Source organism: Arvicola amphibius, chromosome 1 (genome assembly GCF_903992535.2).
Source record: "Arvicola amphibius chromosome 1, mArvAmp1.2, whole genome shotgun sequence".
Lineage (NCBI taxonomy): Eukaryota > Metazoa > Chordata > Mammalia > Rodentia > Cricetidae > Arvicola > Arvicola amphibius.
Genome location: NC_052047.1, coordinates 137,192,511 through 137,206,509, shown reverse-complemented (window position 1 = coordinate 137,206,509; position 13,999 = coordinate 137,192,511). Strand labels below are relative to the sequence as shown.

General features: G+C 47.2%; 1 protein-coding gene across 2 annotated transcripts in view; it reads right to left on the bottom strand.

Moving 5' to 3' along the window:
• The window catches only part of Dock1 (dedicator of cytokinesis 1), a 504,121-nt gene that overhangs the window by 26,826 nt on the left and 463,296 nt on the right, over positions 1 to 13,999 (bottom strand). For both annotated transcript variants that reach the window (XM_038330219.1, XM_038330227.1), the window contains exons 41-46: positions 10,413 to 10,554; positions 10,213 to 10,291; positions 8,232 to 8,316; positions 4,521 to 4,607; positions 2,418 to 2,594; positions 1,431 to 1,514 (exon numbers count right to left, since the gene is read on the bottom strand). In XM_038330219.1, coding sequence (XP_038186147.1) covers positions 1,431 to 1,514; positions 2,418 to 2,594; positions 4,521 to 4,607; positions 8,232 to 8,316; positions 10,213 to 10,291; positions 10,413 to 10,554 — 654 coding nt within the window. The remainder of the gene's footprint in view (positions 1 to 1,430; positions 1,515 to 2,417; positions 2,595 to 4,520; positions 4,608 to 8,231; positions 8,317 to 10,212; positions 10,292 to 10,412; positions 10,555 to 13,999) is intronic.

The following is a 13,999-nucleotide window of genomic DNA, read 5'->3' as shown; positions in this document are numbered from 1 at the left end:
TGCAGAGACCAGAAAGCAGGGAGACGACAGGTGTTTGTGCACGCATGTTCACTGAGTCATTAGTCACACCAGTCACAGGGTGGACACAACCCAAATGCTCACCGACAGAGGAACGGGTAAACTGTGGCATATCCACACAGCAGAACAATTATTTAGCCTTACAAAGATATTCTAACATAAGCTACAACATGGATGAAACTTGAAGTCGCTGTGTGGAGTGAAATAAGACACACCAAAGAACCAGCCACACTCAGTTCAACTCACAAGAGCGTCTTCAGATGCCAGGTTCACACAGACAGAAAGTAGAAGGGCAGATGCCAGAAGCTGAGGGAAGAAGGGTATACCTGGTGCGCGCGCGCGCGTGCGCGCGCGCGCGTGTGTGTGTGTGTGTGTGTGTGTCACTTAGAACCGTGAAAATCCAGTCATCTTACATATCTGGATGCAAATTTTGAAGACTTCTACCTTGGTCGCAAACTACAACTCAGACCCACACCCTAAGTGGTCTCTGTGCTGGTGACAGGAATGTCACAAGGATGAGACTCTTTTAGGAGTCAGTATAGAATGCCAGAAAGGTCTCCTAGGAGGGGCAGCTCTGTGCTGAGACTGGTGTCCTTAGGCCCACTCAAGAGACTAGGGCCAGGCTTAGCCATGCATGTGGCCTGGTTACCTGTCCAATTCTAGGACAAGCTGGCTAGCTCTCCATGTCTAAGTTTGTGTCTATTCCTAACTCCAGCACAGGCTGGCCCACTCCTACCTTCTGCAGTCTGGCGAGTGTGGTTGCACGTGAAGAAGATCATGTACCCTACCCATCATGTCCTTCCTGCCAATGTGAGGAGATCTGTAGCAAGTTGCTCCAATGGCAGAGCAAACATAGATGGAGTACGTGTAGAATACCCAGCCCAGGGGCTCCAGGAGGCACAGACACCAGAGAAATACAAGGGGGCCTCTGGAGCACACTACTCTTGAAGTAGACAGCCCAGAAGGGGTCAGCCTAGAAGCAAGAATGGAAGTAACAGAACACTCAGAACCACCTCTGGGCAAGCACAAAGATACTCGTCCTTCTGAGCTGCCTCTTCATAGCAGAAGGGGTGGGCAGGCTACAGCTACTCTATAATATCTCTCTCTCTCTCTCTCTCTCTCTCTCTCTCTCTCTCTCTCTCTCTCTCTCTCTCTCTCTCTCTCTCCCCCTCCCCCCGCAGTGGCTGAGGCATGAGCTTCTGCTGCTGAGTCTACCTTGATACCTGATATCCTTCTATTAATCCCGGTCCCACATAGGTTTTCTAGCAGATCTTGTTCATTAGTGACACAGAATTTTGGGGGTGTTTATGTGACTTTTTCATCGCAAATGTGTTAACCCAGAGGATGCCAGGCTAGTAGGAATATATGCAAAGGGGCCCAGGTCACCATCTTCCTTTCCTAGCCATACCAACCTGCCAGGCTATCAGGTCCTTGAGCTTCTCGATCTGCCCATGAGCCTCAGGATGCTCCTGCAGGTATCGGTCTGTGAAGAAAGCCTGCAGAGACAGGGAGACCTGTTCACATGTGACAGCTGTTTACATGTGATTGCCGAGCACAGCATTGCACATAGGAGCCTTGGGAAGAGATCCATGCACAGCCTAGTCAGTCCCACAGCCCTCCCATGGCACTCCTTTCAGACCTAGGTTTGGACCCTCTCCAGGACCCAAGGCCAAACACAACACAGGCAGCACAGAGGCAGCAGAGTCCAGAAAGGCCACAGCAGATCTAGATTGCTTGGTCCTATTGAGTAGCAGTGGCTACGGCTCTCTCAGCTGTACCAAAGTTTGGAAGCTCACCCTGATAGCTGTTATTCTTCTCTTCTTTTGATTCCAGCTGGACAATCATTAAAACTTTGGAGGACACAGACATTGGTGGGAGGGTACTAATTTTTCTTCTGTGACCACGACCAGCTCACTAGGAGATCCTTTTGGTCTTGAGTTTCACTGTCTAAGTCTGTGTCAACAAGTTTCTTTTGTGTAGGGCCAGCAGAAAAATCACTTTTGGTTTCGTGGCCCCCATAGGCATCTTTAGTGTCTCAAATATGTCATTGCTGTGTCAGGGAAACTGTCAGAGGCAAGGGAAATAAATGCATGCAATCCCAGCATTTGCAAAAATGGGCAGTGGGCTATGGAGGGCAGACCTGATTTCGCCTGTACCCCATGTTCTTTGGTTTCTGCCATTCTCTCTGAACTATTGTTGAAAGTCCAAAACCCATTCTGCTCCTCCTGTGCCATCTCTTTAGGGTAAATATCTGGACTCTTGCTTATCTCCAGAGTGGGATCTTTATGTCCTTAATGGCCCCAAGAGTTCTGGAAAGTGAGGGTGACTCTTCAGGATAGTTTTGGGGTCCCAGGGATGGAGTTTGGAAATGCTCAGCCCATCTCAGGTATGTCACGTGCCTTCTCATAATTGGCAAAACCACCCATGACAGCGGGATCCACAATGCCATTCAGGAGCATGGACAGGGGATTGATGGGCAGGCCCGGGTCATCCAGGTGCTGCTGGACCATGCTGCTGATCTTGTCATTGGTCAGCTGCATCGTCTCGATGGCATTCTCCAGTGGGCTGATCTCTACCTACAAGGAAGAGAACATGGTAGGCAACATTCTAGCTATTGCAGTGTGCCCAAGTGAGGCGGCCTCCCTGGCCTCCTGTACATTTTTTGTCGAACACCTGGTTTCTGTGAAAATACAGGTATTTGGAGTTATGAAAATTCACTCTGAAATGAATAGAATATTTTATGGATGAATAGAATTTATTCATTTCACATGAGACTATATTCCTCCTTGGACATATTTTTACAGACACGATGATTCCCATTTTATAAGCCAAACTTTGCCTTGCTATGGGACAGTGTTATTTTGTTGTTTGGTTTTATTTATGAATGGGATTTTACCTGCATATATGTCCTGAATATCCGAATAAATTCTATTCATGCATGAACATGTCTTGTGCAGATCTGGAGGACTTTAGTTGAGTTTCTCACCAGATCTCAGCCTAGCTGCCCTAAATGGTCTCTGCCTTCTGTCTACCTTGGTGGCTTTGGGATAGAGAATGAAGGTCTCAGGGTGGGAAGTGATCATGTCCCCAGAAGGGGCAGGCAAAGGGTCCTGAGGGCTCTGAGTAAGGGTGGGGAGGTCTTCATCTTGGCTCCTGTGGGGTGGAGAGATCTGGTGGAGCAGGGAAATACAAGTTCATGGAAGGGCCCCGAGCTCTCATTGGCATGAGCAAAAAAGAGAGGGGTGGACACACAGAAGTGAAGAGCCAACTTGGCAAGATTAGTCAAGTCCTTAAGCCAAATCACCAGGTGTTTCAAGAACTCACTGTTAATTGAATGGCAGGAGCCATCTCCTGAAGTGGGATCCAGCCCAGTGAAGATACATGAACAAAAGCATATTGTAATTAGTTTTTTCTTGTTTGTTTGTCTGCCTTTGTTTTTTTTTTTTTTTTTTTTTAAGACAGAATATCGTATGTTGCCAAGGCTGGCTTCAAATTCAATGCACAGTTGAAAATAACACTGGAACTTCCAATCCTTCTGTGTGCTGGGATTATAGGTGTGCACTACCACACCCAATTATGTGGTGTGGGGGATAGAACCCAAGACTTGGTGCACACAGCAGAAGCCTTCTATATCCTTACACTTTTATTGGATCCTTTTATATGGAAAATTGTCATAAGCCTAATATTTCAGTCTTGGCAATAAACCCACGGCATAGCTCTGCTAGAGAAGCCACCCTGTGAGGCTACCCATAAATACAAGTTCCATGTAAATAAAACTGCCCCCTAGCGCTAGAGATGGCTTAGTGGTTACAACAACTAGCGGGTATTTCAGAGGACCTGGGTTTGATTCTGAGCATCCACATGGTAGCTCACAACTACCTGAAACGCCAATCACACGGGATTCAACACCCTCTCTTTAGGCATCAGCAGGCGTTGGACACACATGGCATACACAGGACATATATACAGGTAAAACACCCATTCATAAATAAAACTAAACAACAAAAATAACTCTGTGCCATAGCAAGGCAAAGTTTGGCTTATAAAATGGAAATTGTCATGTCTGTAAAAATATGCCCAAGGGGGGATATATTCTCATATGAAATGAGTAAATTCTGTTCATTATTTGTCATGTAAATGGGAACAAAACTACCAGGAAGATGTTCTGTAGGGTGTTTACATCAGTGGGGGTGTACTTTACACTTCTGTTTAGTTGGAACACCTGTCAAAGCAATGCAGCTACGGCTGACATTACTAATGTGTGAGAAGGAATGGATTTCTTGTCAGATAGCCCTGGGGGTGGCCACGCAGCTTTGGGAATAAGATGCAGGAGGCGATGAGAGATATTGATGCTCTGAGGTACGTGCAGGGTGGTGACAGGCACTGAAGGGTACAGAGCATGGAACAGGCCACAGTGAGCACAAGGCCCTTGGGGACATGGAGGGCCTGTCGAACACAACAGAAGAGGAGGGCAGGTACTTCCTTCTGGGGGGTCTCCTTACCATAAAGACAGATTTGACTTCAAACCACCTTAAAATTCCTGGCAGCTTATAGGCTGTAGTGTAGATGGTTCTCTCGATCCACATATTCTGTAAGAAGAGCCCACACGATACATGTCAGGATGGGGATGACAGCAGGAGGGGACTCTGTTCTGTTGGGTTTCTGTGTGAGACCAGCATGTGATCACACTGGACAGGTGTGTGTGAACCCCAGGAGCCTTGTTCTATTTGACAACCATAAGTCATCATCAAAACACTGTGTTTCAAGCCTATCAAACTTGTTTCTCTGCTGTTTGGCATGGAATTGTAGTGGGTGAGGAGGGGCGACACAAATACCTCAGAATGATAGGTGTTCCCTCTGAAATAAGTGTGCTTGGTGGAGGCAACCAAGTGAATTTTATGTTAGCCTTTCCCAGGGTTCAAAAGGAATTCAAAGGCAAAGATGCATCAAAGACAAAGTTTCCTATAACTGACCTCTTGACTGCTGTGGAATAATCCTTTTGTGCACCATAAAAATTTGTCACTCAAATTGGCTTAATAAAAAGCTGAGTAGCCAGTAGCTATCCAGGAAGTATAGGTGGGACAACCAAACTAAGAATGCTGGGATGGAAAAGGGCAGAGTCAGAGGAGATGCCAGAAAATGCAGAGGAAGCAGGATGTGTAGAAAATGAGGTAACATGGCAGAGGGCAGACGAGAAATATGGGTTAATTTAAAATGTTAAGAGTTAGCTAGTGACAAGACTGAGCTATTGGCTGAGCATTTATAATTAATGCTTCTGAGTGGTTACTTGGGAGCAGTTTGTGGGACAGAAATTTCCACCTACCCTCTTGTGTTTTAATAAAATCATTACTATAAACAATGTAATTATTATGTTTATATTCTATAGGAACACAGTGAGCAAAGAAGGGTGACATGACCCACAAAGTACTGATGGGGAGCTACGCACTGTCGCATCCTTTGTTCGAGGCTTCTCTTCCATTGCCATGACTTTTCACATGTAAATTTTGTTTAATTTTTTTTTTGAAACACGGTCTCACATATTCCGTGCTGGCCCTAACTTGGTAGGTCTTTCAGAATGAACTTCCACTTCTGATCCTTTAACGCTTGGATTACAGGTGTGCACCACAATACCCACTCATTTTCTGCCACGCTGGGGATAAACCTAGATTTTTTTTTTAATGTTCTACGCAAGCATTCTACCATCCAAGGTAAAGCCTCAGCCCTAGGTATATTTTTAGAAGCATTTTCCAAAATATATTCTTCATAAAGCTATACTTCACACACTACAAGAAATGTTTTCAAACCAAGGAGCCTAATTTTGTGCCTCTTTAATGGTTGGTCGACAGCTTTAGCAGAGGGGCAAACTGTAACTTTCCAGACCGTCACCTTCTTGGGACTAACAAGTTATGAGGTGACAGTAACAGAATGCTGGCCTGACCTTTAGAACCTCTGATATTCCAGAGGAAAGCAAGGGGACGATAGGAGCTTCAGGGCCACAGGCAGATCTGTCTCCCGGGCCATGTTCCTCTGCCTGTGTTCTTAGGGGCTTGCTAGAGAAAGGGTAGACTTTCAGAGCCTGTCCACTTTCTCCTTCACATCAATATCCTTGTAAATACCCTGGGTTTATCTTCAGCTTCATGGTCAGTTCCTAACTTGGACCCTCCCTCGGTTGTCTCCTCCTCGATAGCCCTTGCTCCTGAAGGCTTCATCCTCTGTCAGGCTTATAGATGCTGAGCACAGCTCTTGGCCTCAAAGGGCAGTTTTTCTAGCATTTGTCCTTGGAGTTAGAAGCCTGTAGAAGGGGCCAGGATCAGGCTTCTCACTACTATAAAACACTCCGCTCTTTTCTGGAAGGCTGAACCTCTGTCAGGCTGTGAAGGGCTAAATCCCGGGGCTTCTGAATGCTTCATCTATGCCTGAGGACCCAAATGGGGCCATCGGGGGATTTTGGGGCCATCTAGAAACAGCACAAGCTTTGAGGCTTAGCACAGCTCAAAATGTCAGGTGTCTTGGTTATTCTTAGCTCTGCTGCCAGCTCGCTGAGCGCTCTTCAGCAGTCTGCTTGGCCTCCATGTGCCTATTCCTTACAATGTAAGAATATACATACTGCAAGATGGGGAATGGGTACGGGGGTTGGGGGGGAGTCAATAAATCCCTGGGTCCCAGACACTGCAGAAAGAAGAGCATGATTTGTGATCGGTAAAGAAATACTCAGAAAGCTGTGAACTCATCGTTAGCATGGATGGATATCCAGGTTGTGTGTGTGTAGGCGCTGACCCTAGTCACACTGCAAGGACTAGGCACTACAGGGTTGGGATGTTAGCGCTGGCTGAGGAGCCCAACCTTCATCTTGAAATAAGGAGTCACCTTACTCCAAGCTCCTGTCGACACACAAGGACACTGGCCTGGGGGCCGGAGGGGACATCACTAAGGTAACTACCAGGAGCCGTGAAGGAAACTCAGGTTTTACCTCGAGGATTCCTGCAGAGGGAGGGTCAATGCCCCTATGCCCAAGGCAGCCCTGACAGTAGTCTCCAAAACCTGCTTTACTTAGGTGTGGATGATTATCACCTTTGAACAATAAAGCCATTTTGGTGGGGCTGGTTCTTGCTGTCACTCAGGGGCTCAGATCCCCTTGCATTATGGGCCTGAGGAGGGATTCTGCAGGGAGAAGTTCTAGTCAGAAAGGTGTTAACGTGTCAAACTTGTCTGATGCCTTTTGATATGGGTCCATTAAATTGATTCACTTGTTCAGTTTCAGAGAGAGAGAGAGAGAGAGAGAGAGAGAGAGAGAGAGAGAGAGAGAGAGGGAGGGAGGGAGGGAGGGAGGGAGGGAGGGAGGGAGGGAGAGAGAATGTGAATAGGTAGAGAGCAGAGGTCAACCTTGGCTAGGTTCTTCTGGGGGACTGGTCACCTTGTTTTGTGACACACGATCCCTTATTGAGACCCCGGGCTTGCCTAGTAAGTTAGAGTGGCTGACCAGTGAGCTCCAGGGACCTACCTTACCTTGTCACTCCAATGTTGGGATTATAAGCCTTTTTTTGGACATGGGTTCTGGAGATGGAATTCAGATCCTCACGCTTGTAAGGCAAGCACTTTACTGACTGAGCCACCTTCCCAGCCCTGCATGGCTAATTTCTAAAAGACTATATGGATATGTGCTACTATTTCCAAGGCCAATGTGATGGCTACAAAAAGGAAGAAGTATCAGGCAGGGTCTGGAGCCCTGATTGGTTGTCATGACCAGGGAGACAGTCAGGCAGATGAATGGGTTCAGGTTAGAGACACACAGCACAGCCCCACAGAAGATGTCAGTCCAGAATGTCAGTGGGAACCTGCTGCAGTGTGATAAACTCCGGGGAGGCCTGGTGGTGGCCTCACCTCACTGTCATTGTCACCCAAGGCCAAATAAGCCTCTGGCATTCTGAGCATTGAGAGTCACTGCAAGGGAACACCCAGTGCCCTAATGCCGTTGGTCCACTGTTAGATGTCTCTGCTCGTTCACTAATAAGCTGCATGAAGTGATACTAGCTTTCCGCAGTCTGGAGTGTAAAGCCTCGGATGTCTGCATAGGAGGCACAGAGACATTTAACACTGTCTGGGGTGGCCTGGTGGGGATGTGCTCTCCAGGTCCTTCAGTGGCTGGGAGAACAGGTGAGGGGTTTTGAGTTTTGTTACAATGTTGTAGATGTTGCTATTTTTTTTTTAATTACCGCGAATTCATTGTCTGGGTTTTTCTCCCCTTTCCGGATGGGCCGAGAATATTCAAACCGCTGGACCTCATTCACCCTGTAAAAACTGTAGAGAGAGAAAACATAAGATTTCTAACTAGCAAGCAGCTTGTTTTTAGACAGAGGTTGGGGCGCTGCAGGGTCGGCCTCACAATAGAGCAGCACTACATCCAACCTTGACCTAAAGCTATGGCCTTGGCCCACTCTCCGTCTGGTCCTGAAGGGAGATGGTGACAACACAAAGACTGATGAGACTTTCACCTCTTTGTCTCTGCCAGTGCTCAGGGGAAAAGAGATGCTGAGGAAGGGATGCAGGCAGGTGGAACTGGCAAAGGCTTAGGAAGGTGATGTGGTGAGAAAAAGGGCCCGTGGATTCGACAGGTGTGCTCACTATGGCAAAAATCAATAATGGGTCATTTTAGTGATGTGTGTGTGTGTGTGTGTGTGTGTGTGTGTGTGTGTGTATGGGGGGGAGAGAGAAAAAGAGAGAGAGAGAGAGAGAGAGAGAGAGAGAGAGAGAGAGAGAGAGAGAGAGAGAGAGAGATTCATTATGTAGTCCTGGTTGACCTGTACTTTGCTATGTAGACCAAGCTGGACTTGAAGTCACAGAGATCTACCTGCCTCTGTCCCAGCTAGCAGAATAACGTGACAGTTAACTTTATATAAGTTGAAGATATGTTATCTTTTAAAAAGAAAGGTGTCATGCACTCTGGTTTCAGACTTTTGAGATAGAGATTCAGCAGATTCCAGAGTGGTGTGCCAGGCCATAAACAGCCTGTTGTCTCTCTTCCTTAGGAGATGAGCTCGTGCTTGTGAAGGGTGTGTGTGTGTGTGTGTGTGTGTGTGTGTGTGTAAATGTACACAGTGCCATCTGAGAGGCAGTGTGAACCCTCTATTTGCCTAATGCTGCATTTCTGTGAACAAACTTGCTACAAACGGGCAGTTCTGCTGTTTCCATGACCACTAGGATGAAAGGCTAAAGGGCCATGGAGCAACAGGATGTGGAACAAACAGACCAGAGGCAGAGCAGGCATCAAAGAGGCTGCAGCCCCCAGCTGGGCAGAGATCAAATAAAGAACTCTCCACATCAAAGCGCCACTGGGGAGGCTGACTCCACAGAGCTACCCAGTCTATCAGGCGCAGTTCACCCCACTGGGATAAGTGCATTTTAAATACCACAGCGTGACCCTGTCTGTGTGTTCACACGTGGGGGTACACACGTGTGGAGAGGTGAACATGTGCATGTGGAGGTCAGAGGACAACCCTGGGAATGGTCCTTCGGGCACCTTCCAATTTTTGTTTGAGACAAGGTCTCTCAATAGTCAGGAATTTTGCTAAAAAGGCTCTGTTGGCCAACTAGGAAGTTTACAGGGATTTTCCTGTCTTTGCTTCCCGTCTTGCCATTGCTGTGTTAAAGCCTGAAGCACCCTACCTGGTGGCTTTTGTTTTCTGTTTTTTCAAATGTGAGTTTGGGGTATTGAACTGGGTCTTCACGCTGGCAAGGCAGGTGCTTTACCAATGCAATGATTCATTCCTTTAACCCTAGGGCCAGAGGTTTTCACTTTGCATCTCACGGGGAGCAAATACTGTGATCTCTGTTCATAAAAGGCAGCGAGCCCACATCTGCAGAGAGTAGGGGCAGGGAGGAGTTGGTTTGCACACTGTTGGTCTACTCTGAACACGTGGTCTCTAAGGAGACCAAAGGCTACGTTTTCTCTTCCAGGTTCATCTTCCTAAACACTGGGGACGGAATCCTCTGCACACCCCTCTAATTACTTTCCTTCCCTTTTGTGGGTACCAGAAATCATTACTTTCCCTTGTTCTTGGGAGAGGGTAGAAAAAAAAATCATCTGAGATGTTCTTCAAAGGTTAAAGTTCACACGTAAAAAGGTAGAGCCATAAGCAAGAGACCCGTCGTTATCATCTTGCCACCTCCCATTGGTAAAAAAGATGGCATGGTTACCTTACAATCTGTTCAGACACCGGCCGGTGAAATTTAGGGGGCAAATCTAGCTTGGGCTTCACTGTGAAGCACTGGATGTCTGAGGGCGGAGCGTTAAGGACCACATGGCAGCACATATGACAGCCAGAAGCCCTACCATCTGAAAGCACCAGTACATCAACTGTTCCCAGGAATGGCCCTCCGGCTGCCTTAAAGGATACACTGGCCGGGAGATGTCTTGATGTCATCGCCTGGTGGAGATGTTGTCTTCATTTTCTCTGCATTGGGAAACTGAGTTAGTAGCCGGGCTTCAAAATCTTCCCGTCGCTCGTATTCTTTTCCTCGGTAAATGAACACTTTTCCCTGGAAACAACGACTCCTGTTAAATAACACCACAGCCGAGGGACCAAGAAGGGCGCTGGTATTCGAAATGTCTTGGATAGCTTTGATTTCCCCTTTTGAAGTCTGCATTGAAGAATGACCTGCAGCTGCATTCTCTAATCAAGAGCACCCAAATACATATGGCTGAGCCCTCCCCACGAGCTTCCTTCTTAGCGATAACAACCAATTAAAAAACTATGCAGGAGGCCAACAGGATGGCTCAGTAGGTAGAGGCACTTGTAGCCAAGCCTGGGAACCTAAGCTCCATCCCTGGAACCCACACGGTGCAAGGAGAAATGCCGCCCACAAGTGATTATTGAAAGCTGAATCCGCCCACAGAACTGTGACCATTCTAGGGGTCATTTACCCTCTCCTTTCTTTCCTCCCCCTCCTCCTCCTCCTCCTCCTCCTCTTCCTCCTCCTCCTCCTCCTCTTCCTCCTCCTCCTCCTTTTCCTCCTCCTCCTCCCCCTCTCCTTACCACCCCTCTCTCGTTCTCTCTCTCTCCAGGGTCTCTCTATCATGTATCTCTGGTTGTTCTGGAACTCACTATGTAGAACAGACTGACCTCAAACTCATAGAGAGCCACCTGCCTCTGCCTCCAAAACACTGGGATTAAAGGCGTGTGCGTCCACACTTGTCAGCCTCAACTTTGATTTTCAAGGAAGCAATAAGGATTCTTATGGGGGGGGGGCGTGTCTTCCACTATAGCCAACCTGGATAACCAGCTATAAAGTAGACCCTCCCCAAGCTTCTGTGTCCTACTCTCTCCAGTAACCTTCCCAGAAGTTGCTATCCCGTCAAGAGAGCTGTTGGTCCTGCTTTTATTTTGTTGAGTCATTGTTCTTTGTCAAAAAATATGACTCTGGTCATATATCTGGGACTTATCATCTTGTGGGAATACCCATGTACATGTAAAACTAATTAATTTTTAAGCTTCTCTCATATGAATTGCGTGTCAATTGAGTTCCCAGGCCCAGCAAAGAGCCTGCATGAGAATCTAGTGGCCAGCAGCAGCTGCCTCTCCCCTATAGCTCTCATTAAGTCATCTTTCCCCTGCTCCAAAGAATCCAGCTCTGCAGAGGACTAAGGGGAGGTCTTCAGAGTGGTACCGGACTCCTGGGTGTCATATGGAGATCAGCAAAGATGGCGGGAAGAGAAACCAGACCAAATGGGAAGACTCTGAACTCCTGGCCTCCCTGAAACCTGGAGGCTGGACTTCTAACCAGCAGAAGGAGCTCTGTATGATCCTTACTCAACAATGATAAAGTCTACACAACCCTTAGGACTGATTTTTGTCATTTCTAAGTAACATTCTCCAATCTAGGTTTCACTGGAAGCTGTTACCAAAGCAGTTAAATCTGGTGTGGGCTTAGGTGGATGGGCAGTCCCCTTACACGGGCTACACTGTGGGACCTTCTCTATGTAGGGTCGAGGCAGTCACTCCACATACATCTGGAAGGAAGAGTGTTGAGACATATAACAGATCTCTTCAAGGACCAGAGGTGTGTGGATGTCAGCTGAGTCACAAACAGGTGTCAGCGGCTAGAACATAACACCGCTGTTGTCATTTGAAGGCTGCTGCCTCTTCCACCTGCCTAGTCCTCTCCTTGGTTGCTTCTGTCTAATCAGAAGCTTCTCTGCATCAGCTAGTCACGCTAGTGCACCCTTGGCTTATTAGTGGCTGTCCACGGACAGGCATAGGTTGTTGGCAGTGAGAAGGAGGAAGACAGAGGAAGAGGGGGCAGAAAGAGACAGGTATAGCATGTTGCTACACATTCTTAGACCTGTGTTGACTAAGTTGTAAACCAAAACCTAACTAATTGACACGTTTTCACAGAGATAAGGGGAGATTCCTAGGTCACGCAATTAACTACCCCTGCTGTGGCCCGAATGCCCTTGTCTCCCTTCTACCCTTTACACACTGAACTAGAGTCCCCAAGGTGATGGTAACTGAGCGGGTATGGGCATTGGGAAGGGACTGGATCCACAAAGGTCTCCAGAAGTTTTTTTTTCTCCCATCCTACAGGGCCTCATCAGACACGGAATCTTCTGACCCCTTGAGCCTGGCCTTCCCAGCCTCCAGGTCTGTGAGCAATGCATTCTGTTAGTCACCCTGTCTAAGGTGTTCTGTTCTAACAGTACAAAGCGGTCTGAATAAACCCCCTTCAAATCCAAATTTACTGTGCACGTTAACAAATTACTAAGGAAGTAACAGTTTAAGGTTTGGATCCTCCTCCCCACCCCGCTCTGTACTTAGGTATGGCTTGATGTATCATTATGGAAGAAACAAATGCCCCATTTTTTTTTTCTGGTAGAAAAATGTCAAGCAGAAAGCAAAGTCATATGTAGTCTTAATTAGAAATATAAATACAGAGTCTGAGCCTCCTGTGAGGCCCTAGGAAGCCAAACATCTCAGGAAGGCACAGATTTACTAGAGAGCAGGCCACTCAGAAAGTAGGATGCATTTATTAAGCTTTACCCTCGAAGAAGGCACAATAATAAAAATACATAAAGGCTTTAATAGGAAAACACTAGAGTTATGGGTGAAAACACTAATAGTATTTTCCAGAAACGTCCATTACTTTGCATTCTGCCGTCGTCCCTCCAACCACAAAAACAGGGCGGGGGAGAACATACATACAGTCAAAGACATTTATTCCTTGTGAGAATTATAAATATTAATAAGAATGCAAAAAAGCAACGAGCTCGATTCATGGGGAAAAACAGTGCCAAGGGGACGGCGAGATAGCTCAGCGCCTGCTCTCCTGGCAGCGTGAAGTCGCTAAACATTCCGCCCACTTTTTGGTAACTGGTAATGTCATTGTCAGACTGACCCCTGCCAGGCGATCTGTGAAGCGTAATGAATATATTGCTACAGCCTGGCAGAGTCATTCAGGTGTGTCGGGAAAGTCAGCTCAGTATTAATCAAGCATGTTAAACTCTTTATTCTTACTTCACATTTTGTCCTTTGATGGTGGAAGTGACCCAGGATGGTCCCTGGAGCCTGCAGGACCAGTGCTCTAGACTGGATTGCAGCACGCCTCCCTGGGGGCATTCATCACACACTCGGGCAGGCTGCTGCTTGCTGTTGGAGTTATAGGTAACTATATTCATGGTTGGTGGCCGCCGTATTGCAGGGGGAATCTGTTCCTGGGGCCTAGACTCTAACACTCTATGAGCATGAGTGTGCCTGGTCCAAGGTTGGCCTCTCTGTTCCTTGGGCCACAGACATGTTGGGGCACACGTAAGGACAATAAAGTTTTTGCAAAATGGGGCAACTTCTACTACATGCCTTTTTTTGTGTTTGTATTTTGTGTGTGTGTGCATGCACATGTGTGTGTGCGTGTGTGTGTGTGTGTGTGTGTGTGTGTGTGTGTGTGTGTGATGGTACCTATGGAAGCCAGAGGAAGGTAGCTGATCCCATGG